Here is a 17,774-nt window from a genome sequence, read left to right as displayed (position 1 = left end):
TTTAAATTAGAAATGAACGAACGTTTTGACTCGTTTTGGAGTCATCTTCAGCGTTTTAAATATAAGAAAATTCTAGTCGTCATCAATCACCAAAAACCGGAAGCAGTCGAGTCACCAACGATTTGCCAAATCCGTAGTGGCAGTGTTGCAGGAAATGACACTTCTCTGTATAACTGTCGTATGTTTTGTTTTAAATAGCGAAGAATTTTCTTAATTAGGACTTAATTAGGTGTTTTCGTGACTCACCCATTTGAACTGATGATAACTAATGAAGCCTTGAATAAATTTTCGTCCATAGGAAATAAATTTCATTTGTCAAAGTATACACTCAACGTTTATCGTTTAACAATAACGCGTGCTCGCTGCCTCAAGTAAGAACCTTTGATTAATATTAAAATAATAATTAATGAAAACAATTAATCGGGACACAAATGCAGAATTAAGAATACTGATTGTGAAAGAAAGAACACTGACATTTAAAGATAATCGTAAATACTACGAGATTGAAATTTTTGTACCGATCTAAAGTGCCGATGTTAGAGGCGGAAAAGCATCGAGCGTACTATGTTGAAAAAGGGGGATAGTTAATGTGCTCTACAATTGCAGAACGCAGGAAAGTTTCCTGTTCCCCGAGGAGTACCCTGCGCAATCGACTTTGCTCCCCTTCTCGTGAGCCAGCAATGTCTATTGTCAACCTGTCGTTTTGGGGACTGCGATGCTATACCCCGCACCTCAACCGGTCCTTGTCAGTCTAACGGAGCCGTATGACCAGCTTTAGGGGAGTTAAGCGCCGGGACGTAATTGCCGAGTGTTACGAGCGCGATTAATTTGTATTTCTACGGCGTCGTTACTCGTAGATGAATTGCTATCTGGATGGACAGTCCGAGCTTTATTGGAGTCCGATGAATTGCAACCTTAATTCTTATTGCTTCCAGAAGGAATTAGATTCGTCGTAAACAATAGAAGTCAAGGGTTTTATAGTCTTGAACGATGGTCGTGTTACAGATATATGTATGTATGATATATAAAAAAGACGTTTATCCTATAAATAAAACAATTAGTTGAAACAATCGTGATATTAGAGAGTACGTACGACGGCAGGTATAAAAACGTGCATTCATAAAGTTAAGTAGAGACGCTGGCATCGTCTGTGTTCATACATTATTGTAGCTTCGCTCTCGACTCAGCGTTACTGTCGGCCGTTTCACCTCGTTTGTACACAGCGCTAACCGGTATTGTAGTTTGCTGCGTAGGAGTGAGTTAAGCGTTTAAATGCTTAATTACCGCATTAGGAGTAACCCGCGATATCGCGCGGGATCTTTAATCGCGGCCCATCGGAGTGCGAATTACTTTTGTTTTGCACGCGCGCTCGGAATAATTGAAGCATTTACGGGTGGCGGCGCGAACTCTTGTTTGCGATACAATGGCGGGCCAGAAACGTCTAAGTCCAACGTTAACACAATAACGAGAGTCCCTCTCCCCTCTCCTCACCCCCTCCCCCTCCTCCCCTCCCCCTCGTGCGCTATAATACGCGTGATAAATGCACGCGCGTTTCACGGCGGTGGCGCGGTCCCGGCGATTAATTACGCGTAGGTACTCAGTGACGAATCGCCGTTACACCGGCGGGCGGATTAAACTACCAGGAGTGACGATATTCTCGACGAGCATTACGCGCGCGAGTATTTGCGCGAGCGCACACCCGCCGCGTCGTACGTTTATAAGCGCTACAACGAGAATAAATTTTGCATTAGCGCGGGGAAGACTGCGAGGTAGGTAGGTGGGTAGGCAAGTTTGCACGGGGCGGTATTACGAGGCTTACCACTTGTACGATCTAGCACGGAATCTAGGTATATGGGCACCCTGTTTAAAAGTAACGTAACTCAAATTTAGAAAATTTTCCTAAAGCAGGGAACATCAAACGCGCATCTTATTACCCAACTTTTCTCGCTTTCTGAATTTTACTCTCGCCCTACTTTCAGAAAATCAGCGGCCTTAAGCAAGATCTAGAATCTGCGTTGAATTCTTTCGGAAGTAGTGCGCGAGGCGCTCGTAAAATTAGATGCACCTTTCGGAATGGATGACAAGGCGCCGATCTGTATTTTTCGAATCGATCCTATTCTCAAAATTACCGATTCCTTTTAAAATATCTCCGAGAGTAAACGTTTCCACGATGGCGTGGCCATTGTCCCGCGATTGTCCCTCGTGGCATCGTGGACGGCTTAATCGCCACTTGGGTGGGAGACGACAATCGCCGTCGGATGCACCCGGCTACGTTCCCAAGCTAAACGTTTCCTCGACCACACGAACTCCGTTTTCTCTCCGTTGACGATCCCGCGGAAAATGGAGAACGGACACAATTCCCTCACGGTTCGTCTGCTCGCCCGGCGCAAAACGTCTGAAGTACGAATTCGTAGTCGAATTCGCCGGATCCTCTCGGTACACCGCCGCATGCCACGTGCATTCTGCACCGTGGTACGGTGCGGCGCGGTCCTTACGGTGTGTCATTTTCTAAAAGGACGTCCATCGGTCAGCATTGTCCCCGGGGTTGCGGTTAATCCGGTCCGTTGGCCGCGGTCGCGGTCGTGGTCGTTGCGAGCGGTCGCGGATGCGTTGCGCGAGGGAGGACGAGGACCAGGAGGAGGCGAAGAAGGGTCGCGGGAGGCAGCAACGGCGATGTGGGGGACGAGGAGAACGAGGAGGAAGAGGAGAAGGAGGAAGGAGGAGGAGGAGGAGGAGGATGAGGAGGTGGAGAAGGAGGACCAGGAGAGCGGGCGAGCGCAAGCGCCTGTCCGATCGATGCCCGTCTCCCGCGTATAAAGCTCTCGTCCTCGGGGGGCGCGCGACAGTTGGCGTTCCGCATCCGGAACATGCGTCGCGCCGCGCGTGCCGATCGCGCCGGGAACCTCTCGTTCGTGCAGTCATCGTCGTCGTCGTCGTCGTCGTTGTCGTTACCATCGTTAGTGCGATCCGTGTCAACAGCGTTATTCATCGCGAGTACAATCGTCGTCGCTCGACTCCGATCGAACATGAATCGAGCGCGCCGGTCTTGAGGATCGCCGAAGAGCGACGTGTTCTTCTCAAACTTGCTCGATCGCTAGATCGTCGCAGGAACGCGAATTCCTCGTCCCTTAGGACAGCGATAAGGAAGGCAGCGTCGGATCGCACGGAAGACAAGGTCGCTTCGTCTCGCGGCGAAGACTTCCTCCTCTCCTTAAAGTCTTCCCTCCGATGCGATTCTTCTCGATCTCGGTGCGACGGAGTGTCAAGTCCGCAGCGCGTCGGTGAATGACTGGAGCGAGTCTGGCGCGAGCGACGCCGCCGTCAGAAGCGACGGAAGAAAAGCGCCGTCGACTGCGATCAGCGACTCCTCGAGATTCGTCGCCGTGTGGATCACTAGAGTAATTACTGCTCCAGAGCCAAGATCTCAATCGCGCTACCTCGGTCAGGCTGCGTGATCTTCCTACCCCCTCGGTCGACGCGAGTCGTCCTCGAGTCCCCCCTGTCTTTGATACTTTATGGCGGCCTCCTGGATTCGCGAGGCTTTTCGCAAACGTCCGATGTGAGAGTTCGAAGTGAAGCGGCGAGTTTCGCGGTCGCGCCGCCGGGAGAGATCGGGGGCCCCGGAGAGTTCGGCGCCGGGAGCCGCTTCGTTGCTGGATCGTATCTGGGGACGCGTCACCGACATTCATCCCGCGCGGGACCCGTCATCCGGGCAGGCGGCGTCAGATCGGCGGTCGTTCGATCGTCCGGCGGACGTCTCGGCCGCCGCGCGAAGAACCGGCGGCGTCAGGCGGAGGCGTAGGGGCGGCGGAAGAGGAGAGGAGGAGGAGGAGGAGGCGCAGGAGGTAGAGGAGGTGGTGGTGGTGCTGGTGCTGCTGGTGGTGGCGGCGGTGGTGCAGGAGGAAGGCCCGCGGACGTGCAACAAGTTAAGAGGCCGCCGCCGTCGACGTCGCTGTCGCCGCCAGCCTCCTCGGCACGATGTGACATGGATATCCTCGCCGTAGCCTGCGCCCTCGTCGCGACGGCACTCTACTGCAACACCCTGCAAGCGGGTTTCGTCTACGATGACCGGTGAGTGAGGATTCTTCCCTCTTTTCCGCCGGCATTGAAGCCCCTCAATGCGAGCATAAATGAATGCCTACGCTAGCACTTTCGGATTTGCAACGTGCTCTGCTGTAAAACGAGAAGGGTAGGGAAAAGAGGGGGACTTGAAATTGATGTAAGTTAGCTCGGTGAACTAAAACCCCAACCGCCGTCGGCACGCAAATATGACATCTCATTATTCATCCGTGGACGATAAAAACGCCACGATCGTTTCAGCTATATATGAGATACGTTTCTTCTCACGTATCTATAACGAAGAAAATTATACTCATTGAAATCATAAATCGTACGGGGTCTTGATTACCGGGTCCCAGTTCGAAAGCTACCAGGAGGGTTTCGATCCAGGGCTTTTCCTGACGGGAGTTGCTTTAAGACTAGGTCGAAAGGCAACCGGTGACACACTTGGTGAGGTCGCGTGACGAGATTCGTCGGATTAGAACACGTTGCCGCGAAAGTTTCGAGGGGCGATACTCGTGAACGATAATTCTCCGTCGTAGTGATAGCGTAGAGAGCTTTGATTTGATTTGAGGGAAGTCCGGTCAGCGCGATACTCACAGAGTTGTTGATAGCTTATCGAGGCTTATCGTCTCGTGTTGGACAAAGGCGACTTAAAGCACAAGTGGATTCAATTCGTTTGCACATAACACGATCTGTCGCTCGAGTTCATTTAATCCGTAAAGGATCGAACAACTGCATGCTGTCTATAAGAGCATTTCTTGTCGACGTTAATTAAAATTAATTAGAATTTAATCTCTCTCCATCCCTCCATCCTTTTTCCCCGTTCTCTCATTTTTTCGCTCTCTGTTGCCTTCGAAAGACAATATCTATCAAGAGGCGCAAAATAAATTAAACGTTATTTAACTTGAGCTAACATTCACAATCTCAAGCAATAGTTTCGGGACAAGAGACATTGAGGAAACTAGAAATTCTTTTATACACACAATTTTTTTCTCTGCAAATGAAACGGTCGTTAAAAAAACTATACAAGTTAAAAGGTTTCACTTTCGAAGAATTGAAAAGAATAGTTTTTGTAATTGCAGTACACTGAGAATAATAAAAAATAGGTAGAAAATATTTTATTGTGTCATTAAGTGAGTGGAACGTATCTCTTCTAATACCTTTTGAAAATTTTGACTAATGGTGTTTCTTAATCTCTCTAAACGAGCATTTTCGTACACATAAAATAGAACTTCTTTATTGGAAAATTTTGTAAACAGCATCCTTCTCCTTAGGAGAATAATGTTATAAAATAACATTATCCTAAGAAAGATATTTAATTTTATCGAAGAATACGTAAAGGAAAGCACTCTCGTAACAGTGAATTCCAGTATACGAAAATGATTAATTATTAAGTGTATTATTTAAAACACAATCACTGATTCATGGTGTTTCTCAGGTGAATTGCAGTTTTGCAGACCTGGTATCTAAGAAAGGAATGCTCAAGATTAATGCGGTATTTGAAAGAAATTATGCATCTACCTCCCCCGATTCCGAATTCCCAAATATATTATATTTTAATTTCGACAAAAGTTGACTTGCACCGTTTCTCGCGTGACCAATTTCAAATATGTATTATACATCTGTTTGAAAGTCGACACGTGTCCGAGCCGGGCTCGCTCGATCGAATATCGTTAATTATGCCGCGACGGGCCCCGTCATCCGTCATCCAAAGGAACGAGGAAAAATTCTTGTCGGCACGTTTTCGAAGGGCGATGAATGTCGCTCGTAAGGACTCGAGTTTCCCGTGAATATTACTCATACCCGGGGTGATATACGATAGATGACATTCCTAGCGATATTTCAGCCCGTCACTCCCGCGCCGCGCAAAATTGTTTCTGCGCTGCCACCGGCCCCGATACCTACCACCGCACCGCTATGGAAAACAAATAGCCACGAGCCGGAGTAATCGCAACAAACTGTGCACCGTATCGTTCGTTCGTTATTTCGCCTCTCCTCTCGGATCAATAAGACTGCGTCAGGATTTGCACGGTGCACTCTCGCCAATCGGCTCGTGAAATTCTCGCGATCGCCGATCCGAAAACGATTTTCATCTCTCGCCAGCGTCACACGCTCCTTGAACAGATGTTTCGCAGTTTTGCCCAATCTCGGGCATTACGGCACCCGTTCATTTCATCGCTCGCGTATAAGGCTAAGTTCAAACCGACCGACGCGTCGAATGAAAATGGATGTTGCGCGGAGCAATGCGAGCGCAACCTTTGTTCGAAAGTACTGCGAAATAATGAATTTTAATTTCACATCGAAATGATAATTGTTTAAATTATCGGAAAAGTAACTGCTATTCGTGTGTATAAAGCACTGTTGCGTTAAAAGAATTTAATTTCGTAAAAGCTTTCCATTTCACACACGGAACTAAGAATTAATTAATCTTCAGACGGTGAGAGACGTTGCCTTTTCTCCCCGCTGCACGCATTTAATCACGTTCCGCTGAATAAAGAGCAGACTTATTGCGCAAAATAAAATCATTAGGGGGAAATCTTTAAACGAACGCGCGTATACGTGCGATCGCATTACGAAAAGGGTTAACGCGCGCAGTTGATACACGCGGAGTGAAAGGCCGATATCCTCGCCGACGACGTCGTCAACAGTTCGCGACATCTTTCCAAGTCGTTTGCGAGCCGTGGATAGCGCGGTGGCTGAAATGCTCGGAGAGCGGAATTGGCGCGCGCGGCCGTATAATCCAAAGTTACTCGCACGATAAGAGCTCTTGATCCGGGGCTCTCGAATTCTATGACACTGAATCCCCTAATTGAGTATCCCGTAATCTCCCGAACATCGCACGGTCGGAACTCGATCGCGCCGCGCGCCCCGCGCTCCAGCCTAACGGAGACTCCTGCGATGAGATACCGTAAGACGGAATCGGGTTGCACCAGAAGGGATAATTATGTTCTGTGCCCGAGCAAACAATGTTGCATCAATAATTGACCTAAGAAGTAACCGCCTTGAAGTTGCCGCGGTGTCAATATTCACGGAGGAATGTAAATTGAAGTGATTCTCCCGTTTGAAATGTGATCATCAGCGATCAACTGCCATTTTTTATCTCGCTTCGGCAACGTTTCCCTTTTTTCCCTTGTATATCAGCAATATTTATATGCGCGATCCAGTTGGATTGTATTTTATAATCATATTTTCTACCGCGTACGCGCGTGCAACTCCATTTCTATTTTGCCTTTATGTTTACTTTGCACTTCGATAGCTCGTAATTGGCGACCCCTACTGTTATTAGAAGGCGATATACGCTGCATGCGAGAGCCGCTCGATGAATTGAAAACAAGTCGACGTTATTTACACGACTGGTGTATTTGAAAAACCCGGCTGTGCTTCCGCCGATCACTTCCGCCGCGCGCCCAGTCGATTCGTTTACGGTTATCGGAAGCGTTCCGCAAATAATTACCTTTGTTTCTCAGACAGGGTACGGCGTGAACTCTCTCTCTCTCTGTCTGTCTCTCTGTCTCTCTCTCCCTCCCTCTCCCTCTTCGTCGCAAACTCGTGCCGTTAAAAGCGCGCCGCTCGACACGTACAGCACTTGCAAAAGTTACCTATCGCCGAATTATTTGCTACCGCAAAACTTTTGCGCGAAGGCGTAAGTTCCTGGTGTAACTAGCTATAAAGGATTAGTCGCGTTACGCGGGTGTAATCTTGCCCGGTGCACGTGTCTCCCGCGGGATCGTGAGGCGCTAGTCCGAAACACCTCTCCCGAGTTCGATAGTTTGCAAAGAGAGCCTCCGTAGGCTCGCTCGGGAACATTTATTCTTCGTAACCAATTAACACGACACGTTCGTGATTTTTCTCCAATTTTGCACGGATTGTTAGTTTAAGCTTTAATTTCGTAGGAGCTCGAGTTGGTTATTTCAGGAAAGGGAGATTAGTTTTTCCTCGTTAATTTCGTCTATTAGAAAAAAATTTATCTATTCCTCATTAATTCATTTTTAACTACTTACCTCCAATCAACGTTGAGAAAATTGCATTTCAATTGCTTCCGACGAATTATAAATGGAAGTGCAAGGTACTCAGCATATACCAGATGAGAAGAGAGAAAAATTTTAATTCGTTTCAAAACTAGATGTATTGCTTATCAACTGCAATATTTCTTTATTTAGAGTAAGGTTGCCAATATCGCAGTGGCTCTTAAATCGCACCACCTCGCGTATAAATTCAACTACAGTACTTGTACACTCTTTGTGGGATTATTTGGAAACTGCATAACATTATCACCTTCATTGAACTCAACATGTTAAGAACAATAGAAATTTTGTTATTAATATTTATAGAAAAATTGTAATTTTGCTGCTTTTTTCAATAAATTTCGTAGCTTGATTGCAAAAAATGTAAAATAAATAATCTCAATTTTGATAATTTGTAATGATCACAATATTATTAAAATTATATTAACAAAGTTTAAATAACTTTGTGTTCTTGTTTGTAAATTAAATAGAGTTTTATAAAATGCTTTAGTTTTCGCACTGTTGCTTTGATAATTAAGATAAATATAAAATCAAATTACATTGTAACAAAATTGTCGTAATGTAGTAATGTTATTACAATATTATTGAAAGGTTATCGAAATGATGACATTGACGGAAATTATATTCAATTTATGGTATTTATCTCTAATATTAATGAAACTGTGCTTATCTAACGCATTTTGGCTCGAGAAGAAAGAATCTAGCAGAAAAAGTGTCGCTTTACCCCGGGAAGGGAAATATCAACCTGTGATGCGATTTTAAGAGACCGGTTGCCTAAATCGCACTATTTGAAGGCTTCTTAAAAATCATCATTCAGAAATTTATGACAATACATAAAATTGTGAAAAAAATAAATATGAACGGAGAAATGTTGTACTTTATTATGACGTAAGAAAATTAACAATATTCCTTATAATTTCTTTGTTGCAAGCCCCTTATGTCAAAAGTGGATGCGATTTCGGCAACCTAACCTATGTAAGTCACGTAATGTAGAAATTGGTACAGTGAAAATTGCTTCTGCCGGTTTTGCTATCACTCTTCCCGTCAATTTTACACGAAATAATTTAGACGTACGCAAAGCCTTGCAGGACAATTTGCATAGAAATTAAATTAAAATGAGACGCCTGTCTAAAGCGATTCCATAAGTTTCGAAGCGATAATGTCCAAGCATATCGCGTGACCGTCGCGCCTTCTTCGCATAAGGAGCATCCGCGCGGGCACTGATTTGGCGCAGTTAATCAATCATCCTGTTTACGTTATCGGCCGCACGAACCGATATCGTTCGTTATAAACATTTAGGCACAGAGCTGTACGCGGTAGGAGCGGCGCGCGCGGGGAAGAATGTGCTCGCCATAAATTAAATTATTCCGGTCTGAGGGTCGGAAATCAACTAACTGTGCCGACCGTTCCGTTGGAAACGCCCAGTACGATTAGTCTGATAATCAAGCGCTTAATTATGGAACGAATTTGGACAGCCAGAGAGACGGATAAATAGAAAGAGGAGAAAGGGAAGAGGGGAGGAGAGAGAGAGAGAGAGAGAGAGAGAGAGCGCCGAAGCAAAGGGCTCGGATATCGCGTTGGCTCCCGGCAGAGCCTTAAAGCTCGCGTAATAACGAAAAACGGGCGTGCGCTAGCTCGCGCGAGCGCGCGCATTAAGCCGAGATAATTTTTCATCCATATCCGGCCCATTAGCGGCTACCTCGTTCGATGCGACCGCCGCCGAGGCTAAAGCGGCCGATGCGCCCGCCGCGCCGGTGGCGACCATAATCAAGTCGAGTCCGGTTATTAACGAGAGCCCCCGCGGCCGACTCTCTTCCATCCCCGTCCTTTTTGCCGGCCATTCTCTTTCTCGTTTCCCTTTGCTCTCTGTCTCTATCTCTGTCTCTCTCTTTTTCACTTATACTTCTTTTCTCATCTCCCTCTTTTGACGTGACCTAGCAAAATACTCACTTGCCAACTATAGAGGCAATCATATCATTCTCGGTTCACTTTTCAGTCTTTTATGACTTGCTCGTTTATCCAAATTGATTAAGTATCGATGTCGAGGTCAGTTGTTTCAGGATAATCATTAGATTACTCGAATCGATTTTACGCATCAATTTGAAAATTGAACGCTTTCACAGCTCTACTGTGCAACGATGTGCTGATATGCCTATCTTTTTGTCTTGTATTTCCTCATGTTTAGCATTTATAAGGGTACTTTGATCAACCCCGATTAATTTTAATCGATCGTTTATCGTTGTTTTGGCGTGAAAATGTCAAATAACGCCACCTGGGCGATCGAGTTAATCGCCGATTAAAGTTAATCGGAATTGATCCAAATAGCCCCTAGTATTGTTAAAGTCGACATATACGCCGCAGCTATCGGAAACTTAATTTATCAAGTACTATTTACTATGTTTAATGAAAATAAATTATGCCAATGAAAACTTCGTTCTGTTTATTATTATAAAAAGGTTTTAAATATGAAATATTTTTTTTCTTATACTTGAAGAAGAAATTGAAAAGAAAAACCCTTGCACTTTTGTCGTATAGAAAAAGTCGTGGGATTTACAACTACTCATGTGTAAGATGTACGGCGCATCGATAATTCGCAAATAACATTTACAAATATGAATACAAAATAGCATAACGATTTACAAAATGTGTTTACAAAGTTTATTAGGGAATAAGAGCAGTAAATATCTATACAAAGTAATAATAATGTAATATTGAAGAAATTAATGTGCACAAATATCAACAGAGTGCAGATATGTGCGCATTGTGTTCTCACCATAGGGGCAAGTGCTGCTTTCCAATCACGCAGCGTCTGTATTACGGCATAAATCCCGCTCGCTGAAAATGCCGTGTATCCCAAACAAGTGGGATATACAAGTTATCAAACTGAATAAAGAGTACAAGAGCTATACACTTGCATCTTGCTTGTATTCCATCCTTTACTATAGCTCTACATTTACATATCGTGAAATAATTATTCTGCCTTTTACATTTCCTACAGTAATTATTTTCGTAATCGATCGCGCTACTTATGTACATGAAAAAAATCAATTCAACTCACGATATTTTCGTTAATATTAACAACAATTGAAGAACTGAAATCACAACACAATACTAATATAGCATAAAGGCACATAACAGAGCGGTTGTGAGCAAACCATCTTCATTCCTTCTACTTGTTCTACCTAATCGTTAACGTAACTTGTTTTATGTGATTTTAATTTGAACTATCCTCGAATGACAATTAGTCTAATGCTTCAGGAGACTTTGAATACTTACGTCGCCTCTCGCTGTCTGAGCGAAAATAAAAAGGCGCGAGCGCGGACACGCACGAGAGAAACGTCTTCTGGAAGATTCCGGCTATTTTATTCTGACCGTAGGTCTTGCGCGCAGAGTTTACCGTTGTCGTGAGTTTATTCCGGCCGCGCTGCCGCGCCTGAGACTCATAGGATAATAAAGGCCCCGTATTTTACCGCGACGCCTCGACCACAATGGCCGTGCAAAGAATACGGGACATATTTATTCGGCTAGTTTTTTACTGGCGGCGGCGGCGCCGGGAACTGTAGTCGGAAGCAAACGTGAGAAACGAGGACAGTGCCGAGGATAGACAGAGCCAAGGCGAAGGAAGAAAAGCCGAAACGCGCGACGAAGTTGGATAGCATCCTCTGGCATCTTGTCGCTCTAACAAATTGCGAAGGGAAAATATCTTTGTTAATACATGTATGCATGCGCGAATCTACGTGTATGCATCTCTGCTCTTTATCATTTGTCATTTATGACAATTATTTACTCATGACACCTTGACATCCCATACGTTTCTTAATTTTTCTAATTGCGTTTCCAAATATCTAATTTCCAAGTGTGTACGTACGCGCCACTAGAAAATCTCGTTACATAGCTTGCGAGAGGCAAAAGGAATCTTTTACTACTGAGATGCAAATTGGAGACTTTCAAAGACATATTTCGGTATGCAGATGCGGAAATTTGGAATACACTACCGTTATGCATTGCAAACCTTCGCATCTCCATAACCTACTTTTGATGGAAATATTAGGTAGCAATTTTCCGTTACCTCGTATTTTATCCAGACACATAACGATTCTACATTTCAGAACTCCTTATTACTTGTAATATCTTATTTGCTCGGGGAGTACTTTCACTTGAAAAATCTGTTTTGCTCTAATTGTTCTACTGTCTATTTTATCATCTTTCTCGCGAAACTGTCTTATTCGCGCATTTACACTTTGCAGTCGCACACATTCAATTCATTTTTATATCTATCTATTTTTCTTACTTGTTTCGTAATTTCTCTCTTATATTCGCATATTTCTTTTGGGAGATATAATTTCCAGAAGAGGAGAAACGTCTTCTTTCTCTGCCTGTCTTCGCGCGTTAGCCAGCTAATCTCGCACGTGTATGTTTGCACGTAGATGCAGCCGTAGCGCCTCGATGCGGTTGCATCGAGGACGAGTTCGGAATAAGAAAAGTTGGCGGTCGAGGCTTAGCTTGTTCCGTTTCCGCCGGTGAATAATATCGCGGTATTCGGCGGAGGCGCGCCTTCGGTCGCATGAAATGTAAAGCACGGCATTACTATTTCAGTCGGTGCGGTGCATTCGGACTTACTACGATGCACGGTTTCTCAGAGCGTGCGTAAATAATGGACGCGCTCCGGAGCACGGGGCTACGATGATAAAAGAAAAATTGCGCCAACGCCGGAAGAAACTACGTGCGAGACTACGTGGAGCATCTTCATTATGGAAACTAGCGGAGCCAAAGTGATCGATCAACGCGAACGTCAAGTGATTGATCTGGCGAACATTTGGCGAGCTTATTAACGTTATAATTATTGCGTATATATGCCAGGAATTGCGCGTTTTCTCGCTTTTCACTTTTTCCAAACCTTCATTATAAATCTGCCTCTTTGACGTTAATTAATGATGAAGTATAAGTTTTGCATATATGTGTGTGTTTGTGTGTGCATATAACGCGTCTGTTTTATTTTCTTCGCTATTGCATTTATCATTTATTTCATACATACTTTTTTGATCAAAGTGTTATAATTGCGATATTATTTTATGCTAATAACACTACAATCAAGAGAGAATATCTCTATTTTATTTGACAATAAAATTCTTACTTTAGGCAAGTAATGTTATTTTTTTTATTAATACTGCTATCGGTAATAAGAAGTTTTGCATTATTTGCAAATTATATTGAAGAGTTTGACAGACATCTATTAATCTGTACATCAATTTATTACGTATTTCGCAGCCGGAATATGCAATCGTGCCAAACGCAATTCGGGCACAGCATCCGAACGGCATCGCAAAAAATTTATATTCCATCGAAACTACCATCGACATATTCGTTTTATGCAATAAATCTATTCTCCAGATATAATTTACAAAACAAATGCGGTTAGTGAGACACAATAATTTATGATTATTGTCACGTAAAACAGCCGAACGTAAAACGGGTTAATATGATTGAAATGGGTTCGGCGGCGCGGGAGAGATTTTATTAAAGCCAGCTCTCGCGTTGACGGCGCGATTCGCAACGAATCAAAATAAAGGCTCTCTAAATTTATTACGTTTCCGTTTTACGCAAATTCCTTTTTTACATCTTCGCTCATATCTCTCCAACGTCTACGTATTCATCGACATCTAATACATTTCAAATTGTATTTCTCAATAAATTGCATCGAGAAGAAAAGACAGAGATTGAGAGAGTGCGAAAGAAAGAGAGAGAGAGAAAGAGAAAGAAACAGGAGGGGAAAGGCGGAGGAGGGCACGGTCGACTTTTAAGTGCGTTTTAAAGCGCGTAAGCTCGCTCGCAAGTACAGTTTTTATTTCGAGGGAAAGTCGATGGAAATGTCCGCCAACAATTCTAACGCGCTCCGTCCCACGTACTCGCACGCATTTTAATTTAAACAGAACAAACCTCTCGCACGCGGAAATTCCCCTTGTTCGCGCTGCCAGCTGCGACTGACTACGCTTCTCCCAGGACAGATTCGTGACGAACGGGCTGTACGATAGCCGCTCAGGCGGGGGAGAGGTTTGGATTAGAGGTGGAATTAAACCGTTGCCAGGTAGATTCTAAACGGATAAAACGTACACAGTGGAAAATGCTGCAACCTCCAAAAGGATTGCTTCCGCAGAACTGACAAGTGAGAAAAGAAGATAACAAGGATGGATCAATGAAAAATGGCGCTATTGTTTTTGATCGTCGATGCTTCACTTTGATGCGTCACGTCGCATTCGCGTCATTTTTCTTGCCCTGGTAAAACGCGCGGGATCGCGAGACATTAATACCGGGCACAATTTTGGAGTTTGTTGTTTTACCGTGAGTTCGCTGCAGTTTAAAATGTACCGTTTGCAATAACATTGAAATCTCTAATCTGGAGAACGATGGACTCTTGAAATATACGAACGCGTATCGATCCGCGCGCGCGGCGATGCCATGCAGTCCCTCAGTGCGGATATAGAGGATGGAACATTATAAATCCGGAATCCGCGTCAGTCACGGAACCGCACGGCCAGCTGCCGGGATAAAAATGACGAGCGGGCAGCGCATGTCCTTCCCTGAATGGCAGGAGGGCTCGAACAATGAGATGGACGCCCGCGCGCCGGGCAGCGGAGCGCCCGTACCACCGGGGTTTTACCGGGGCGCCTGTCGCGCCGGGTACGAACGCTGCATCGTCGCGTCGCTCGTTGGACGATCCAGGCTGTGGAAATTCTTGCAATTTCGCTCGCAACCGGGATATTCTGCCCACGTGACGCGAAAACGTGCGTATGCTTGTGTGTGTGTGTGTGTGTGTGTGTGTCGTGCGTGCGTGCGCGTGTGTGTATGTGCGTGTACGTTTGTGTGCGCGCGTGCACCGGGACGTCGTCGCACCGGGTCTTCGCGCGATGGTGCACGCCGAATTCGGGGATGCCCGGCCCGCGTCGAGCATTTATCCTGCGGGACCGGATGGCGCAGGATCGATGCGCTTTATCGCGCCAGAAAGACTGCAACTGCGCAGGGATGGAGGAGAGAAAGAGGATAGTGCGGGAGATAATTTACGGCTAGATTCTCTCGATCTTGATAGGACTTTACCGCAGAAACGAGATACAATGCGCGACTGACACCACGGTCGCCTGCTGTAAAGATTGGAAAACGGTTAAAAACGAGAGCGACGTACGTACCAACGCGTATCCCGTTCGAAGCACAGTTAAAGGGGGTAGTATATCACCCTGGTCGCGCGGGCGGGGGCGGGGAGACGCGCGACGCCTGGCCGTCGGTGAATAAGGGTGCACTGTAATGGCGACACGATGCAGTAAATATCGTCGCACGGATGGACCGAATATATACTAGACGGTGGAGCGAGAAGTTGAGGAGCTTTGCGAGCGTGTACATGGCGCGAAAATTAATTAGCGATTTTTATTAGCGACGTAAAGGAGGGACAAAATGGGAGGGACGAAAGCGTCACAATAAACGCGTAACAATAGAAATGCCTTTAATTACGTCAAATTTATTGTACTATGCTTGTGTTATAATGGAGGAATTAAAATGTATATTCCTAATCAGAAAGTAGCTGAAAATATAGTTTTAATGAATTAAATTCTTTTAACAAGGTTCTTCAGCTTTAAAAAAGTGAAGAGAAATCTCGTGACTTTTTATTCATATACATCTTTTAATACAGGAGCTTTTGTCACTGCCATCCTTAAAATAAGAAACAACAAATAAAGTTTAGGGAATAAAAACGATAATTATTTATTTAAAAACACCTTTTCCTTATAATATTGATGAGGAAAAAAATGGAAAAAGAATTAGTTTCAATTATTTAACTGCAGTAACAAAAATGACTTTGTCATATTCTCTCTAGTATAATGTCACATTTAAAGAGAATTGTATAATTTATAAACACTTTATACTCTTACACAAAAATGAGACAAAACTTTATTTTCTTAATTCAAAAATGCTTATTATCTTTTTCAAGTTTAAATTTTTTTGAGCGATAAGAAATATAATGCTTTTTTTTAAGTTTGAGGGATCGCTGATTAAAGAAATATAGCCTAAACATAAAAATTCAAAATGGCGAAAAAAAATACTAAATTGTAATAAAACTGTTTAGTAATGAGCGTAATTGGATATATTTTGTGATCTATTTGGCATAAATGTAAAGAAGTTATTTATTATATGCGATTTTCCTTGCATCTGTAAGTATCAATAACATTCTCCATCCAATTAATTTTCCAAACGTTAAAACAAAACGTTGAAAATTACGCGAGTTTGTACATTATGTACAGTATAAATATCATTCGAAATTTATACTATCAGTTATATTTGAATAACTGTGAAAATAATACTGAGCATCATGTCAAATCATCCATAATAATATGAAAACTTTCGGTTTTATTGTGTACACATTTGTTTAAATCTTATAATTGCATTTGTCACATTTTTCAATTAAAGTTTAGACAATTCTTTTTAAAACAAGTCCTAGTTGTGAACTAAATAATTTAATATTTATCACATCATATAATCTTTTTACTAATATATATGTAGTACTAGACTTGAAAAAGTTAAATTCAGTTTTTAAAAATAGTTTTTTAAAACAGTTTTACAATTTGTTTATGATTCAAATATTTAAAACTCTATATCCTATAAAACGCAAAGCTGTTTGTTAGTTATTAAGAAAATTTATTTAAAGAAAACTACACAATCCATTGGTCAAAAAATTTGAAACATTCAAGAATACGTATATATTAATAACAAATTGTTATACTTTTAAAATTTGGACTTTTTATATTTGAAAAAGCTGATTAACCTTTCAATACATAGCTATATATTTAAATGATTCCTCCCTCACTTGAATTGTACTTTGCGGTTTTCAATCCGATTAAATCACGGAATGATAATTTTTTTGGAAAAACGTTAAAAATACTTCCTAGACACAAACAATCTTTGCTAATTTTGCTACACAATATCTTTTGACTGTTTATACGGAGAAGGATATATCCCAAGATGCAAAATTTGTTTCACTTGAGACGAATATGTGCCAAGTCTTCTCGCGCATCGCGAGGGCGAAGGGGGAAGACATTCGCAAGCTCGAGTTTTAGCGGAGTGAGTTTCCTCGTGTGCATTGTCGAGTTTCACGAGTGAGTGGCATGCGCAGTATATACTCCGTTTATATGCATTAAAAAGGAGAATATTTTCAAAAACGTTACTTCAGAGAAATAAGATATTTTAAAATGGTTCTCGTTATTTTCTATTGCTTCAAACAAGAAAAATGGGGAATGATACGATATATGAGCATACAAATGAATTAACGTGTTAACGTATTAATTCGAGAATAATAAGAAAGCTCTCTACACAAGCATAAAAAGTATTCAATTATACGATTAATAACATTTCTATTATAATAGGAGCAATTCGTAAGAGATTCAGATTTTTCTCTCAAGAAACAGAGATATTACAAGCGTTCAATTCAAATTGTATCCGATGCTACGTCGATCGATTATATCAAAAGAATTCTTAGAATGTAATACGGCTTTCTGCCTTCCCCCTTCTCCCCCCCTCTCTTTCTCTCTCTCTCTCTCTCTGTGGCGGAAAACAAAGTATGAATAACACAGCTTTTACCGAGAATACGGCAAGCGACTATAACGATTATTAAAGCCCTATGCGTTTCTATTGAAGGCAGAGTTCGTC

At 43.1% G+C, this 17,774-nt stretch overlaps 1 protein-coding gene across 3 annotated transcripts in view; it reads left to right on the top strand.

The window, feature by feature from the left end:
• The first annotated feature begins 2,838 nt into the window (after positions 1-2,838).
• Positions 2,839-17,774, top strand: part of LOC105203142 (protein O-mannosyl-transferase TMTC2) — a 368,927-nt gene continuing 353,991 nt past the window's right edge. For 2 of the 3 annotated variants that reach the window (XR_005575593.1, XM_039453794.1), the window contains exon 1: positions 3,872-4,071. Coding sequence is in view for 2 of the 3 variants with exons in the window: in XM_039453794.1 (XP_039309728.1) it covers positions 3,986-4,071 (86 nt within the window). In the remaining variant the exon portion in view is untranslated. Of the gene's footprint in view, positions 4,072-17,774 lie in introns of all 3 variants that reach the window. The other variant, XM_039453793.1, reaches the window with a different exon arrangement.

Source organism: Solenopsis invicta, chromosome 9, assembly GCF_016802725.1.
Source record: "Solenopsis invicta isolate M01_SB chromosome 9, UNIL_Sinv_3.0, whole genome shotgun sequence".
NCBI lineage: Eukaryota > Metazoa > Arthropoda > Insecta > Hymenoptera > Formicidae > Solenopsis > Solenopsis invicta.
The sequence above is the reverse complement of the archived record's forward strand: the minus strand, read 5'-3'. Positions and strand labels throughout refer to the sequence as shown.